This window comes from Amblyomma maculatum, unplaced genomic scaffold (genome assembly GCF_055883805.1).
Source record: "Amblyomma maculatum isolate TAMU_Amacu unplaced genomic scaffold, ASM5588380v1 scaffold_13, whole genome shotgun sequence".
Lineage (NCBI taxonomy): Eukaryota > Metazoa > Arthropoda > Arachnida > Ixodida > Ixodidae > Amblyomma > Amblyomma maculatum.
The window spans coordinates 7708807-7724676 of record NW_028146738.1 but is presented as its reverse complement, the minus strand read 5'-3'; the positions used below and the strand labels follow the sequence as shown (position 1 = coordinate 7724676).

The following is a 15870-nucleotide window of genomic DNA, read 5'->3' as shown; positions in this document are numbered from 1 at the left end:
TCCTCAAAAAATAGTGGCTCATGGGGAATAGAAAAATCAAACCGTTTTCTGCAAAAGCTGCTTTGAAAGGTGGCCACTGTTTTCAGCATTTTGCAGTCTCATTCAGAAGCAAGCCAGCATAATCTGCAATCTGTAGACATGCATACAATAATATGTGCCTTATACTTTGAAATGTACCAGACTTTAACCAGTCATAAAACAGCGTGCTGAAAAGGTATGTATAGTAAAGCCTCCTTCGTTGATTATACCCGTAGTTTGCATGAAAACATCTGCACTAGAACCTGCATGACGTTGAGTTAATTGGCCTGCTGGTTGAATATGCCACCAAAATGCTGGTAATACAATGAACTTTGTCGGTGCTGGGGTCAAGTCTAGAAATATAAAGTTGGGATGATTTACTTGTGAAACCTTTCTGCTGAATTCACTGCAGGCTAGAATGTAACAGGATTAAAGGGCAGCTGTAGACGTAAGGGCAGTCCACATTGTCACGGCATCTTATGCGTCCTAGTACACATATCTACATACCGTGCATGTTTTGCTAGTAAACAATGTAACCACAGATTTGCGAAGCTCCAAGAATGCTACACTGATGCTGTCTGAGTAGCTGCTTGTGTCGCTGAATATTGTGAAAGCCTTTTGATGGAACGAAAACTGCTTGGTGAATACTTATGCAGAGTGAGGTTGGTCAGGAGCGCAGGTGATATGTACACCCTCGCAATTTAACCATACAAGCACAGACTATGATACTCATACAAATTGAAAAATATAAGGGAAGGAATTGAACTGAAGACTTCGCGGTTCGACAATCCAAACTTCTACTACATGTGCTTTGGGCTGTGTGTGCTAGCCCGCCTGCAATCTGATTGCCCGAGCCAGGAAAATAGTACACACCCATATGAGCACCACTCCCAGTACTCTTTAACATGTACATAGAAGTGCAGGTGCTTGGGATAAACTTTGGCTGCCGCAATGCACCTCAAACAATGGCATGTTAGCCAGAATAGCAGGTTGGGCTGGTTGGTTTTCCATCCTGAGGTAACAGCGCAAAATGTGGACGGGAGCACAAGACGAGAAGACGATGAGACATTGTGTCGTCTTCTCGTCTTGTGCTCCCATCCACGTTTTGTGCTGTTACTTCAGAATGTCACGTGCCTGCCCAATATCTACATAATTGTCACACGAACCACTTTGTGTGTATTTACGACTACTTGCACAACACCATTGCCACCCACTGATGATGAGCAGCTGAACAGCAGTTTTTCAGGTACACTCCGCTGCCATTAATTACAAATGCTATCACGCTACGACTTCCCATACCACCCCACCCAACCTCTGTGTGTAATGACTCAACCTTTGGTGCGTTTGCATGTTCTCGGGATACTGGAGAAATCCAAGATATCAATTAGTAGATTCAAGCAACTTAATCTGACATACATCTGGTGAGAATATTACAACTCTATCCATGTATACACAGATCTGTATCACCGCAAGCGTCGCCTACAATTGTGGTGATGCCGCTCAGAACATGACTCATCTTTTTTTTAAGGGCATAATTCTCCACAAACCGCTGCTGAGCTTGTGGCCCCTTGGTAAGAGGCTTTCCACATCTGTGGGAAACCACTTTAGAAGTGGTGTGAATTCACAGTTTCAAAGCCTGCATTACAAATTTTTGGAAGTTTTCAACACCACACCCTTACCAGCCTTTGGCACTACACATCACTGAGTTCCTTATATCTACTTGTGCTCAAGGCCACAAGGTAGTGCTTTAGTGGATCCATACCCACTTGCCTAGTTATATGCCATTATGCATGCTTTCTCCATAGACTGCATCTAAATGTGGTTTCACACACAAATATTTATACTTAATTGGGCAGGCGGACTGCCCAGAATGTTCCACATGTGACATTACGGAGACTCTGGAGCGTGTACTAGTGGTGTGTCCCAGTATATGCGTGCAAAACAATAACTCGAGTTACTTCTTTGAAGTGTTTTGGCAATAGGCCTCTCTCAGAGGACTTATTGGCCGGTTGGCCAGAAATGGAAAGCTCTACAGGCAGTGCAGGCTTTCTGCTGCTTCTTGCATGACACAGGACTTGACTCGTGACTGTGGTGCAAGTTACTATTCCTGTATATGTCATGACCCTCTTTGTTCTTCCCTTTCTGTAGCAGGTCAGATATTAAACTTTTAAGCCAATCTATCCGCCTTTCCAATCAATAACACTTGCGTGAATGCATTTCTCCTGGATGGTTGATCTGGTAATCACACCATCGTAATGCAAGGACATGGGGCGTATGAGCTTTTGAGGTGAACAATTTTTACCCTAGAAATGTCTTAAATGATGTGAAGGATTCTGAGCTCTGCTCAACATGATCCTCCTCTTTGGAGTCTTCATCAGGTTCTATGGGACGAGATGAGTGCTGTGGAAAGAACGTGATCGAAGTGGAACCAAGGGGCCTGTTCTGGGTGGTACGATATGCTGGTAGGGGCACCTGTTGTGCTGGCCTCACGGTATCGTTCAAAATAAAAAAAAAATCCAAAATGCGCATATTACTGCTATGAGGGCAATCTGGCAGGAAACAATCAAATAGAACTGGTGGCTTCTGCGAGTCGAGTAGTTCTCAAATAAGCATATCTGTAAGGCTACAAATCGCAACTACGTTTACTGCCTTTATCACGCGACCTACACTTTTTTTTGCCAATGCACTGGGCCAGCGGTTTTGCGTCGGTACGACGCATCGTTTGAGGTGAGCTTTCTTCGTTTCCGGTCCATGCCGAGGCTTCGAATGACGCCGAGGTTCATTTAGGACTTCCAGTAGAAAGTAGTAAGAACACATGAACCCAATCGGTGTGCCAAAACTTGTGAAAGCGAACGTTACTTCCACTCGGAGAAGCCGTGCTGCAATCGATCGCGACGTACACGGTTGGCATAGCGAGCACTCAAACCCGCACAACACGCCTAAACCCAGAACCTAACGGTGACAGGAAAAATAGGCGAAGTCTGAGCACTGTAGACGTTGTAGGAAGTATGCTTCCTCTTTTCTCTTTCTTTTTTTCTTTTTTTTTTTTTTTTTTTTAAGAAAGGTTACGAGAGAGGCGTCGGGAAGGTGGGGGAGCAAAGCTGCGACAACGCGTATGAAAGGGCCACCCAAGTACATTGTAGCAACCTTTTTTTTTTTTTTCGGTTTCCGGCTTTCCGTGTAGTGCCATAGTTCAGGTCATCCGGCCGAAATAAAGGAAGCGAAGCTCGACACGCTATTCTCAGTGATGCAGCGCGGAGGCGAGCAACTAATATACGAGTACGCGCCGCGGCGCCCGCTCCTGAAACACTCCACCCACCACTCGGATTGAACACACTTGTCGATTTCTTTGACCTGGAACCGTATTTAGATCGTATCTTTAATGACGCCAAGAATAATAATAATAAAAAAATTACAGCAGCGGCCGCACAACCAAGTTGTACTGGTGGTATGAGACTGCTCAAGACGTTGTGCTCCATCACGAATGTTCACAAAAAAAAGAAAAAGAAAATAACAACAAAAAATTAGACTGGAACCATTTTCATTTGGAGTACCCGGCGGAGCGAGGTATAGCCGTCGTTACCGAAAATCTGAACTTGAGCGTCACCTCTCGCTCTGTTCCAGAGCGCAGCGAGAAACAGACACCACCCGTAAAGTGAGCTTTACCACCCGTCCTGCTCCGCCGCCGCCGCCGACCGCGCGTCACGTGACAGTATTGTTGAAGAAATGCGTTTGCGTGAGCGAATAATTGATATAATATATTTTTATTTGCTAACTTTAACAGCAACCTATTATTGTATGGGAAATAATGATTATATCTGCGTTTCCAAACAGCTAAACATGACGTAGGCGAGTACTTCTAATTCCGGCCTACAGGCTCGCATGGTCGCTTCAGGAACGCAAAAATGCTTTGATTTCAGAATGGTATTATTAAATGCAGAAGCAATATTTCGACGAGATATTTTGGAATAGGCATACCTAATGTTTACTGAAGCAAGGAAAATTGCAACTGGGCTGCTACATTTTCGTTTCACGACCCCTTTAAACTTTTTTTGGTGGACTTGGGCTTCGTCACGGCGTTATAGAATTGAAAATTTAAAACTGCTGCACATTTTCCGGACTGGCTGGCACGTGAAGCGAACTTTACATGTGCTCGTTCCCCCTGCTGATCTTTGTCAAACTAACCCTTCTGAATTTTCCTGGTGCTAGCATGGGCAGACACTGTGTGCCATGCATGATGGTTTGGTTTATAAGGTCTAATGTCCCAAGGCAACTCAGGTTATGAGAGATACCATACTGGAGATCACAACGGAGTCCAGAGCGAACACAGCCACAGTTAGCTCAAGAACAATGGTATCAAACTAACGGCGGTGACACGATGGCTTTGTACAATGCAAGCCCATTTTATATGAACCCAGCACACAGCCCCAACGCAATGCTACAGCCATAGTCAATGATGAAAAAGAACAATTGCTTCCACAAAAGAAAGCCAGTCATAGAAAAAAAAATATTCAAATGAAAACCAAGTTTCACTTCAAAAAAATCTGCTCCATAAAATGCACTCAAATTATGATTAGCAACAATTTGCTTCATGGGCTAGGTGCCAAATTGCTAATAGGGTGGAGCAAGTCATTAACCAATCTGATGTTACCTAAATGTGCAACCACCTCCAGCACGACACCATGCTAACCAAAGGGTGCCAGACCATGGTATGTTTGTGGTGGCTGGCAGTTCAATTTGCCTGCTTTTCGCCAGTGTCCAATCGGTATTCCGACAACACGCTCATGAAAGAGGTACTTTTCCATATTTCACCTCTGGTTGTGGCCTTGTGCACTGAGAAGACCTGGGAAAACACTCCCTGCATAAGCGTGTTGTTCAGGCAGCAATCCGGTACAGGAGAAAAAAGCAGCCAGATCAAACTGTGCATCAGCTATCATCAGCAACTGCAGCCAACCAGAAAGAAAGCATGGTCTCACAACTAGTAGCTAAAGCTTTATGGCAGTGATGTCAGTCTATGCCATACCGTTGGCTGTACAGTAACTTACACTTGTGTTACCCACATATGAAACAAGCATTTCAGGATAATGAAAACTAGAGCAACTACTGACAGCTTTCCTGTCTATTTTATGTAAATGTTGAGCACATCAATAGTCAATACTTGAAAAATAATCACCTGAGCATGTCATTACTTCCTGAACACAAAGAGCACACAGTGAAAGTATAACACATATCAAAAGCCAGGCACACAAGATGAGGGGAACAAGAACCTTCTCTGAGCACCGTGGGGTCTCAGGTGGAGATGGTCTTGTAGCCATAGGTAGCCATAGCTTGTCAGGTAGCCATAGAAGATGTGCATGAGGTACTTGGGGCCAAAGAATGGCGAGCTCAGTGCACACAATAGTTTGCTTGTTACACCACCCACGGAGTGCTGCATGGAAATGAATCACCAGGGACACACACAAGACTCAAACCTCTGCCATACAAGCACACCTATTTTACTCAAGGCAATTATGTACCAAGCAAGTGCTGCTATGTGAACAGTGGTTCAACAATGTTGCACAGAATACACAAAATGAAATGCATACAAGTAGACTACACATGCACACCTTTCAGTATTCTACTTAAGTCTACATGATAACAATGGGTAACAAGTTTTTGTTATTGCAACTGTAGGAAGAAGGAAAAGAAAATGCACGGGCCTGCTACTGGCTCTGTAGCTGAGCCACCTCCGCTGCCTCGTGCGGACAGAAGAGAAAATAGAGATGAAAGTAAGAAAAAGAAAAGGGAGAGAAAGACAAGCGTCGCAACAGCCGTCCTCCACCTTCGAAGCAGTGGTGGATGGCTGCCTCCGTCACAATTAAGCGGCGGTGACCTACCAGTCCCGGCCCCGTAGGGCCAGGAGCAGCCACCCCAAGTTGCTTATGCATTTAAGTGCAACTCTTGCTGCCACTCACAGCCACTGGGCCACAGAGAGAGAGACAAAAAAACTTTCTGCTTTTTTATACAAGATTTTAAGCTGGTTGATAATGTTGATGATGTTTGCAGTTGTGTTTGATCCAATTAACTTTTAAATATATGCAATAAATGCCATTGATTTCACAGAATAAAAGCTTCCTTTGACTAGCAAATAACGCATAGCATTTCCCCGACCTAAACCATAAAAAGACAAGTTTTTAATCCATTTCTTTGTCCACGCAGCACGGTGCACCTTACACCTGTCTGCGCTCATCGCAAGCACACTGTTGTTACTGTACAATGCTCTCACGAGGTTACAGGTGCACAACCGTTCGTATCTCAGGCCAAACGCATTGCATAATAAACTTATAAATGGGCGAACTCCCCACAACACAATCACAGTCATAACATAGTACGTAAATTACTACACATGCACTCCATAACGTGCGCCTCATGCAGGTAGAATGGAGTCCGAAGAGAATACTGGCATGGTTAGCTCGAGAACAATGGTATCACACTAACGCCGGTGACGCGACTCCTTCGGACAGTGCGAGCACATTTGCATCAACACTGCTCGGAGCCCTGAACGCAATTCTGCAGGCATCGCTTACTCAATAACAGCTAATAAACTAGAATTTCGCAAGCTCACATGCGAGACAGCGAGAAACGCGAACATGAACGTCATACCGCGTTTTCCACCACAGCGCAGGGACAGCAAAGGCAGTGGAGCTTTAAGGCCCGAATTCTGAAACACTCCTAACCAGCCTCACACACACGCCGTAAGGCGACCTGATGTCAATTTTGAAACGCTCGTGATTTCCCTCTTCGAGTGCTCGTTACCTGTGTGCGCTTGCGTCTGGACCACTTCTCGACGCCGCTTTTCTGCCCTCACAAGGACGGCGATCGCGAGTGCATCCAATTACATCTCTGACCCTCAGGAAACGAGCAATGCTGCCGACGCCGTTTGTCATCGAGGACGGCAGCTTCGAAAGTTACCGAAGGTTTACTCCGCGCAAATGAACTTTTGCGTGGCCGTGTGCATGAGCCAATTTAAATTTTCTGTTTCGTCCCACAATTTCTTCAACTGTTTTACCTCACGTGGGCGCACGTTTGGCATGCTGTTGCAGTCGGTGCACAAGCGCTCCCACACTTTTGACTTCGCGTTGAGCGACACGGCGTCGTCTTGTTGCTCTCGACCGCATTTTTGTACTTGCGCACCAGCTCGACAAGGAGGTCTTTCTCCTCTTCAGAAAAATAGATTTTACCTAGCATGGCAGCACATATGTCACAAATGCAGGTGGTCGCTGTAAACAGGTGGCGGTGGCCATGGCGAAGGCAGCCGAAACCAAATTAACTCCCATAGAAGCCTGCGTGTCGACTCTGAGCGAGGCTTTAGTTTCCCGGCGCCCCCTGCGAACTGTGAGGCAAAACAAACACGTGACGTTGCTTGTGCGTCACGGTGACATAGATTTGACGGGGAATTCGATTGTCTTTGTACTTATGAACGAAAAACAAGGCCAACAACGACGGAGGCAGAACGATGCTCGGATAAGGCAGAAAAATGGACACCGTAACTGTTCAGCCAACTTTACTTGACATGGATTTCTACTGTCAAGTTTTACGTTAACTGAAATGTTACGGCATCTTTAACCACCTTATCATAGCATCGTTCTGCCTCCGTCGTCGTTAGCCTGGTCTTCCGTCGCGCGTAATGTAAACGCATTCTGGGGCTTATTTCTTTGGGCACGTTTGTGAAAAATGGCCTTCAAGTGAATTCGACAAGCACATGGATAGAATCACATGGCTTGAAGCATTTCACTAAGGGCCTAAATGAGTGAAGCTTCGGCGATAATTGCAGCCTTTTCCTGCAGCGTCAAAAACTTGCGCTTCTTTACAGGAGGCGGCATGTTTCCGACAGTAAAAAAAAACTACAAAAAACACTGTACACAGGCAAGTCGCGAGCGGCACAAGGCGGATGGCGAGATCGGCGAGATAGCGTGGTCGCGTGGTCGGCGCACTAGCGGAGGTTCCTTGCTCTTCCCCGGTTGGCCGGCGGTGTCGTCACGTGGCATGAAACGTCACATACATGCCTAGTGGCCAACAGACAGGCTAGCAAAAAGCAGCTTTCAGCGGGCAAAAAAAAAAAATATGCTTTGCTATCATCATCATTACCGAACCAACCGAAAGTAAACAAAAATGGCTGCGCCGGTGCTTGTTGGCAGGTGAAATGAACGGGCTCGACTTGTCGGATGAGTGTGCTGCTGCAGTTTCGCCCATTCTATGTTCCCGACTGGCTGATGTGCCGAAAAAATGTTGCAGATCCCTACCTCAAACTTTCGTTAATGCGGGACTGCTTTTTAAAAACCCTTCGCTGTTGAGAGGGGACAAATGCATTGAACCCTATGGGAGTTCGCCGGGGGCGCCAGAATTTTTCGTTGTCGCGAGAATTTCGTTCTTGAGGGCTTTCGTTATAGAGGGGTTCAACTGTATATATATAGCGTAAAAGCTCGTTAATCCGGATCTCAAGGGACCGGAAAAAATGTCCGAGTTAACCGAATTTCTGAGTTAACGAGATCCGGATAAACGAGGTTTTACTGTATATATAAAAAATGAGAGCATCCGGGGAACGCTGCGTGTGCCGCTTAAGATAGAGCATAAAGCCAGGCCATCTGCCACTGCGGCACAGGTTCACCATGCTCGACGTACTGAAGTACAACGGTTATGAAGGCAGCGGGATCGTGAGTCTACTGATTCTGATATTGCAGGTAAACGGTGGAAGAATCTAGCACATAGAATCAGGAAACATGCCGTGCGTGCTCAAGAAACTGCTCGACACTGAGTGTCGTCATGAAATGAATACCGAAGTGAAGAGGTACAAACGGGCGGTAGGAACTCCAGGACAGTGGGCTGTGCGACTGCAAGCGATGGAAAGGTATAGCAGGAATAAGCAGAGCTATGCACCTACTTCGCATTTGATTAACTATGCAAATTGGTCAAAATTGTTTTTTTCCCGTGGTGCGCAATAAGTGTGGCAAATAATAAACTTCGCACCGCTGTATGCAATGGAGTGCAAATAGAAGCTTTTGCTCCAGCAAAGGGCTCTGCACATGGCTTTGCATCTGATGAACAGCAAAGTTCCACTATGGGACAGTGACCAGTTTATTAGGTCAATTTCAGAAATATATGCCAATGTGTTTAGGCTTAATGGGAAAGTTTATTAATATGGTGATACCATGTTATAGCACAATTTTAAGTATTTCTTTACCTTGTAGGGCACCGGAACAGGCATGTGAAGAAATAAATGTAGTTTCTTACGCTGATTCTAGAAGTACAGCCGAGTCCACTCATAACAATATTCAGGTGCCACAAAATTTCCATTGTTATAACCGATAATTGTTATAAACTGTTTGCACGAAAAAAAGCATAACTGCAGAGAGGGGTCCCGGACGGCAAGTGACATGCGAGCTCCGCCGAGACATCGTTTTGGAGGCCCCGAAAGGGGTCTTGTAAAAGGTATGAGAAGGTTGCCGCAGCTGCCCCTCAGCTTGAGAAATCCCGAAGTAACGCTGGGGTGGAAAGAGAGAGAGAAAGATGAAACTTTTATTTAAAAGCAGAGGAGATTGGAGCACACAGGCCCCTGCGGTGAAATCGTCGCAAGCATCTCACCACGTACATCTCACTGGCTCGCACGACAAAACCCCATGTCCGTTAACCTTGCTTGCCTCACGCGAAGCGTGTCGACATCCTTCTCCATGGCATCTAAATACACCACGTAGTGCAGCGGAAGGTCCCTCGCGAAAACAAAGCCCCAGAGGTACTGAATCAACTGCAGGGCCTCTTGTGAGAACAACGTTGAGGCAGCCTGCCTACCGCGTCATCGTCGCTATCATCGTCGTCACTGTCGTCGTCAGGCGCCTTGTCGAATGTGTTTGCGCCCACTGTCAAGCGAGGACTTTTCTTTGTAGAACTTCTCAAAGGAGCGGATGATCGTCGACACCGTCGGTTGAAATAGTGCGTACTCCTTCGCGATACTGCACTTGTCTTCTCCAAATCGATAGCCATGCGCTTTCTTTTCACCGGCAACGTTGTCCGATAATCAGCGGATGGATCACCCACCTTACGTTTAGGCGACGATTCAAACGAGACGAAGAAACCGCGTGGCCAGGAATGACTTCGACGCAATCAACTTGCACAAACAACCAAATCCATTTACAGAACTGCGCAAAATGAGGGGCGAGCAGGTGAGTGAGCAGATAGCGGATCAGCGCTGTCGGCACGCTGGCGAAGTCCATTTGTGTTTCGGAGGGTGGTGCAGCGCAGAGCTATGGGCGCAGTCCATTTGTGTTCCGAGGGGTGGAAGGGCAGCGGAAGAAAGGCGCGCGGGCTTACAATGTGGAGAAGGCCAGAAAACAGGTTCTATTGTATAAGCGCGCGGCGGGGTGGGTGCAGCAGCTGGAATTTCTTCCTTTTTTTTTCTTTTCAAGGATTTCGCATTCAACTACCTTTTGACACGAGAATTCAGGAGCAGGACTTCATTGTTATAACCGATAATGTGGCAAGGGGGCATTGTAGTAAGCGGGTTATTTTACCATAGAAAACATACAAAAGTGGATGGTACAGCAGATTTTCATTGTTGTAACCGATTTATTGTTAAAACCGGTATCGTTATAAGTGGACTCGACTGTACATGGCTTTATGTCAAGCTTTTGCAATTTTGGGGGGATGGTACTGTCACATATTTTGTACAGACTGTCAAAGAAGGCTAGGTTGAGACGGCAGGGTCGTGACGGCAAGGCCAGCGATGCCTTGTATAGCGTTTTAATCCGATGACAAAACCCAGGCGCGTGCGGGAGCCGGCGCCGCGGGACGATGATGATGGTATGTACAAATGAAAGAGAAAGATCATGGCATTTACAAATTAAAGAACATCCATGGAAGGCTCACACAATCTGCCCGGGGGGTCGGAAGCGGCCAGCCTGGCCGCTCCTACCTAACCGATGCATCGTGGTGCACAAATGGTTTCAGGCGAGACACATGAACAATTTCAGTTCCACTGTGGCGTCGATCAGCTGGGGGATCGACAGGCGTCACTTTGTAGTTCACTGGGGAAGTTTGGCTTATGACCTCATAGGGACCTACGTAGCGGTGGTGGAATTTGTCACTATGGCCAGGGGTGCGCAATGGTGTATAAAGCAGTACTTCGTCACCAGGACGAAAAGAGACCACTCGATGTGTAGAATCATAGCGAGTCTTGCGGTCTTCCTGGCACGCTGCTGTGTTGAGGCGGGCAAGATGACGGCATCTGACCACACGAGATAAAAAATGGGTAGGTACTGATGTGGAGTAGTCTGGTGTAGAGAAGAAGGAAGCATCGAGAATTGTAGTGGGATGATGGCCATAAACAAGTAAAAATGGAGAGTAACCGGTAGTTCGCTGTACTGCTGTATTATAGGCGAATGTGACGAATGGTAGAATAGTGTCCCAATTTCTATGATCTGGTGTGATGTACATGGATATCATGTCCAACAAGGTGCGTTGAAATCGCTCAGACCGTTGGCCTGGGGATGGTAGCTTGAGGTTGTCTTATGAGGGGTGGATGACGCGTGAAGAACTTCGGCAACGACTTTCGATAAGAAAGCTGTACCGCGGTCACTTAGGAGCACCCGAGGAGCGCCATGACGCAATACAATTGATCGCAAAAAGAAATTTGCTACTTCTTCAGCGGAACCAGTCGGTACAGGTGCTGTCTCAGCGTAGCGTGTGAGGTGGTCGACAGCTGTTATAATCCAATGGTTACCCCCATAGGAGAGAGGTAGGGGACCATATAAGTCGATGCCGACTACGTCGAATGGCGTGGTGGGACAAGGAAGAGGTTGTCGAAGGACAGCGGGCAAAAAAGTCAGCCGTTTGCGACGTTGGCACAGAAGGCAGGATGCGACGTATTTGGCAACGGTGGAAGATAAGCCAGGCCAAAAAAATCGTTTTCTCACGCGGTTGTACGTTTTGTCAAAACCAAGGTGACCTGCAATAGCGTCATCGTGGAGAGCCGCCAGTATACGTGGGCAAAGCACACGCGGCACGACTGGAATCCAGCGACTTCCATCAGGGCAATACAGGTAGCGGAGTAGGATGCCATCTTCGAGCTTAAAGTTGCGAAGCTGTCGGCGAAGCCTAGCATTGGGCGGGCCCGAAGCGCCGATAAGGCGGTCGATAAGGCGGTCGATGATAGGACGGCAGTAGGCATCGGCTAATTGCTGCGAGCGGAGAGCGTGCTTGTTCTCAGAGTCGTCAAAACAAACGGTTGTGATATACGTCGGGCAAAGAGATGGTCGGCTCTGGTCAGAGGTGGAAATGAATTGGGAAGAAAAACAGCAAGTGGATTCCGAAAGGGGGCAGCGAGAGAGAGCGTCGGCGTCTTGGTGTCGGCGGCCAGATTTATAAGTGACGTCGAAATGGTATTCTTGCAGGCGTAGAATCCAGCAGCCAAGTCGGCCTGTCAAATTTTTGAGTGAAGACAACCAGCAAACAGCATGGTGGTCGGTCACAACTGTGAAATGCCGGCCGTATAGGTAAGGGCGAAATTTTTGGACTGCCCAGATGACAGCAAGACACTCCTGCTCGGTAATGGTGTAGTTTTTCTCAGCTGGAGTCAGAGTCCGACTGGCAAAGGCAATCACTTTCTCATGCGATGTTGCATCACGCTGCAGAAGTACAGCGCCAAGACCGTGACCACTGTCATCGGTGTGCAGGATAGTTGGAGCGCTGTCACTGAAGTGGCCAAGAACAGGATCTGATGTGAGGGCGTGCTTTAGGTCATTAAAAGCAGTTTCGCACTGTTCAGTCCACACGAAAGGGCTGCGTGCTTTAAGCAGCTCATGAAGTGGTGCAGCAATAGTTGCAAAGTGCCTTATAAAACGTCGGAAAAACGACGCGAGGCCGAGGAAACTGCGCAAATCTGTAGTCCGTTGTGGACGAGCAAAGTTCAAGACCGCAATGATTTTGTCAGGATATGGGCGAATGCCGTCATGGCTGACCAGATGTCCCAATATTCTAATTTCCTTCTGTGCAAAGTGGCACTTCTTGGTGTTGAGCTGAAGGCCTGCCGAAGCGAGGCAGATGAGGACTTCATTCAGGCGCGTGAGATGGTCATGAAAGGTTACCGAAAAGATAATGTCGTTCAAGTAACACAAACAGGTTCTCCATTTTAGGCCACGAAGTACAGTGTCGGTCATTCTTTCAAATGTCGCTGGTGCGTTACAAAGTCCGAAAGGCATAACATTAAATTCGTAAAGGCCATCGGGTGTTGCGAAAGCTTTTTTTTTTTTTTGTCGTCCTCGTGCATAGGTATTTGCCAATAACCTGAGAAGAGGTCCAAGGTCGAGAAATATTCGGAGCCTTGGAGGGAGTCAAGGGCATCATCAATTCGCGGCATCGGTTATACCGTATTTACTCGAATCTAACGCGCCCTCGATTGTAACGCGCACCCGTTTTTCATGACCCCCACCCCCGAAAAAAAAAAAAAGCTCCGATTGTAACGCGCACCCGTTCTCCGCGAAAAAGAGTACCGCGCACCTAACGCTTTCATACAGCAATACAACTTTGTCTCGTTTCGAAAAGCAAAGATTTAATCTCGGTGCACTAAAAAACACACACACAAAAGGAAACGGCTTATCTTGCCAAGATTGTCACTATGCCGGCACAAGGTTCACTCGTCGTCGCTGTCAGACAACTCCTTGTCACTGCTGACGGACCAAAGCATCTCATCCTCGGTGCCGTCCATGGCATTCGATATGCCACATTTTTTAAAGGCCTTGATGACCATGGCAGACGGTATCGTGCACCACGCATCTTTCGCCCATCCAGTGAACTCTTGCAGCGAGGCACGCTTCATTCTGTTGCTGGGAGTGAATTCATGGCAGCCACTCACAAGCCATTCGGTGTACAGCGCCCGAATCCTATCTTTCACTGGCTTGTTCAAGCAAACATCGAGCGGCTGGAGCTGCGATGTCATGCCACCTGGTATCACGACAAGGTCGGTGTTGCACGCAGCGAGCTTGTCCTTGATGCGTTGGTCGAGATGGCACTTGAAAGCGTCGAGCACAAGCATCGCACGCAGGCCCAAACTGCCGCCGGGTCTCTTGCGCCAGACGTTATCGATCCAGTCGGCGACCAAGTCCGTTGTCATCCAACCTTTTTCATTGGCGCGCACAATCACGCCACTCGGAAACACGATTCCTTTCGGGAGCGTCTTGCGCCTGAATATGAGATACGGGGGCAGCTTGTGTCCATCCGCGGTGCAACAAAGCATTGCGGTGACGCGTTTTTTCGTGGCCGGAAGACAACACGCGCACTTGCTTTGCCCCCTTCTTTTCAACGGTTGTGGTGGCAGGCATGTCAAAGTACAGCGGTGTCTGATCGGCATTTCCAATCTGGCCGAGGTGGTAGCCGTACTTGCGGCGCAAACTTAGAACGAACCGCTGAAAACTGTGCAGCTTTTCTTCGTACTCTTCAGGCAACTTCTGGCATATCCCTGTCCGCCTTCGAAGAGAAAAGCCTTTTCTCTTCATAAAATTAGACAGCCAGCAAGTCGCTCCGCGTTAGCCCTGTTTGTAGGGCTAGCTGCATCGCCCGGACTTTGAGCAGGTCCGTCGTCACTGGCCGCTGCGCCGCTCGCTGCTCTAGAACATATTCTGCGAGCCGCTCTTCTATTTCGGTGAACCGGCCCTGCTTCGGTCCACTGAAACCTTTTCGTGTAGCCTTGCTGCCGAAAATCTTTTCCTTCTGCTTGCGCCAGTCCCGCACGCATGTTTCCATAACTCCGAATGCGCGTGATGCGGCCCGATTTCCGTCCGTCTCTGCACACACGATGACTTTCCGTTTAAATGCGGCATCATGATGAACTCGACGAATCTTCGGCACGTCCATACTGGTCGGTCAATCGCAGAAAACGGGTAGGCTAACCAAAGCACATGTACCAGAGCACACGAAGGACGCTACTGCAGCTAGGCATAGACAGCTAGACCAGCTAGTAGGCTCGAAGTGCATACCAGGCGGCCATTTTGAAATGCCGATGGCGATATGATATCGGAGATTTAGGGTCGTACTCGATTCTAGCGCGCACCCAAGTTTTGGACACGATATATCGGAAAAAAGGTGCGCGTTAGATTCGAGTAAATACGGTACATCTTTGCGGGTAATTTTGTTGAGTGCATGGTAATCAACACAAAAGCGTACCGAGCCGTCCTTTTTTTCAACTAGCACTACTGGGGATGACCATGGGCTTGTTGAGGGACTAATTATATTGCAATGGAGCATGTCATTTACATTTTCTTCAATTATTTTTCGTTCAGAGAGGGAAACTCGATAAGGCCGTCGGCGAACGATAGAGTTACCTTCAGTAATGATGCGATGGTGCGCAACACTAGCCCGTCCCAGTGGTGTGGAAGTGGCACCAAAAATGGTGCTATGAGTACGTCCCCATCAGTGATGTGGTCAGAAACAACAGTAAGCAGTTTTTCGCACTGAGGAGGCAAAACAGGCTCACAAGACTTTCTCTTGAAGAGCAGAGCTACACACTGATGCCAATTACATTGCTGTAGCTGCATTCTAGAAAAAGTTACAGTTGTTTGAAACTTCAAATGCATTCAAACTACATGCACACCAAACTAAGTGTGCACCAAATGCTCTGAAGGAAACATTGTACCTCTCTAATATCTTACCAGTGTTGGAATACGTGTGTGTGGCTTAGGACCCCTTCACAAAAACCCTTGAAGATAAGTTAGAGCGTGTTCAGAAAAGGGCTGCAAGATTCATCACGGCTATCTACGACTACAGAATTAGAGGTTCTGAAATCAGGGAAAGTCTAGGTTGGAAACTGCTCTCTGTACGCAGGAAAAT

General features: G+C 47.4%; 1 protein-coding gene across 2 annotated transcripts in view; it reads right to left on the bottom strand.

The window, feature by feature from the left end:
* LOC146172159 (uncharacterized) overlaps positions 1–15870 on the bottom strand; it is a 107887-nt gene that overhangs the window by 60567 nt on the left and 31450 nt on the right. For both annotated transcript variants that reach the window (XM_084585837.1, XM_084585836.1), the window contains exon 5: positions 5286–5446. In XM_084585837.1, the coding sequence (XP_084441963.1) occupies positions 5286–5446 (161 nt within the window). The remainder of the gene's footprint in view (positions 1–5285; positions 5447–15870) is intronic.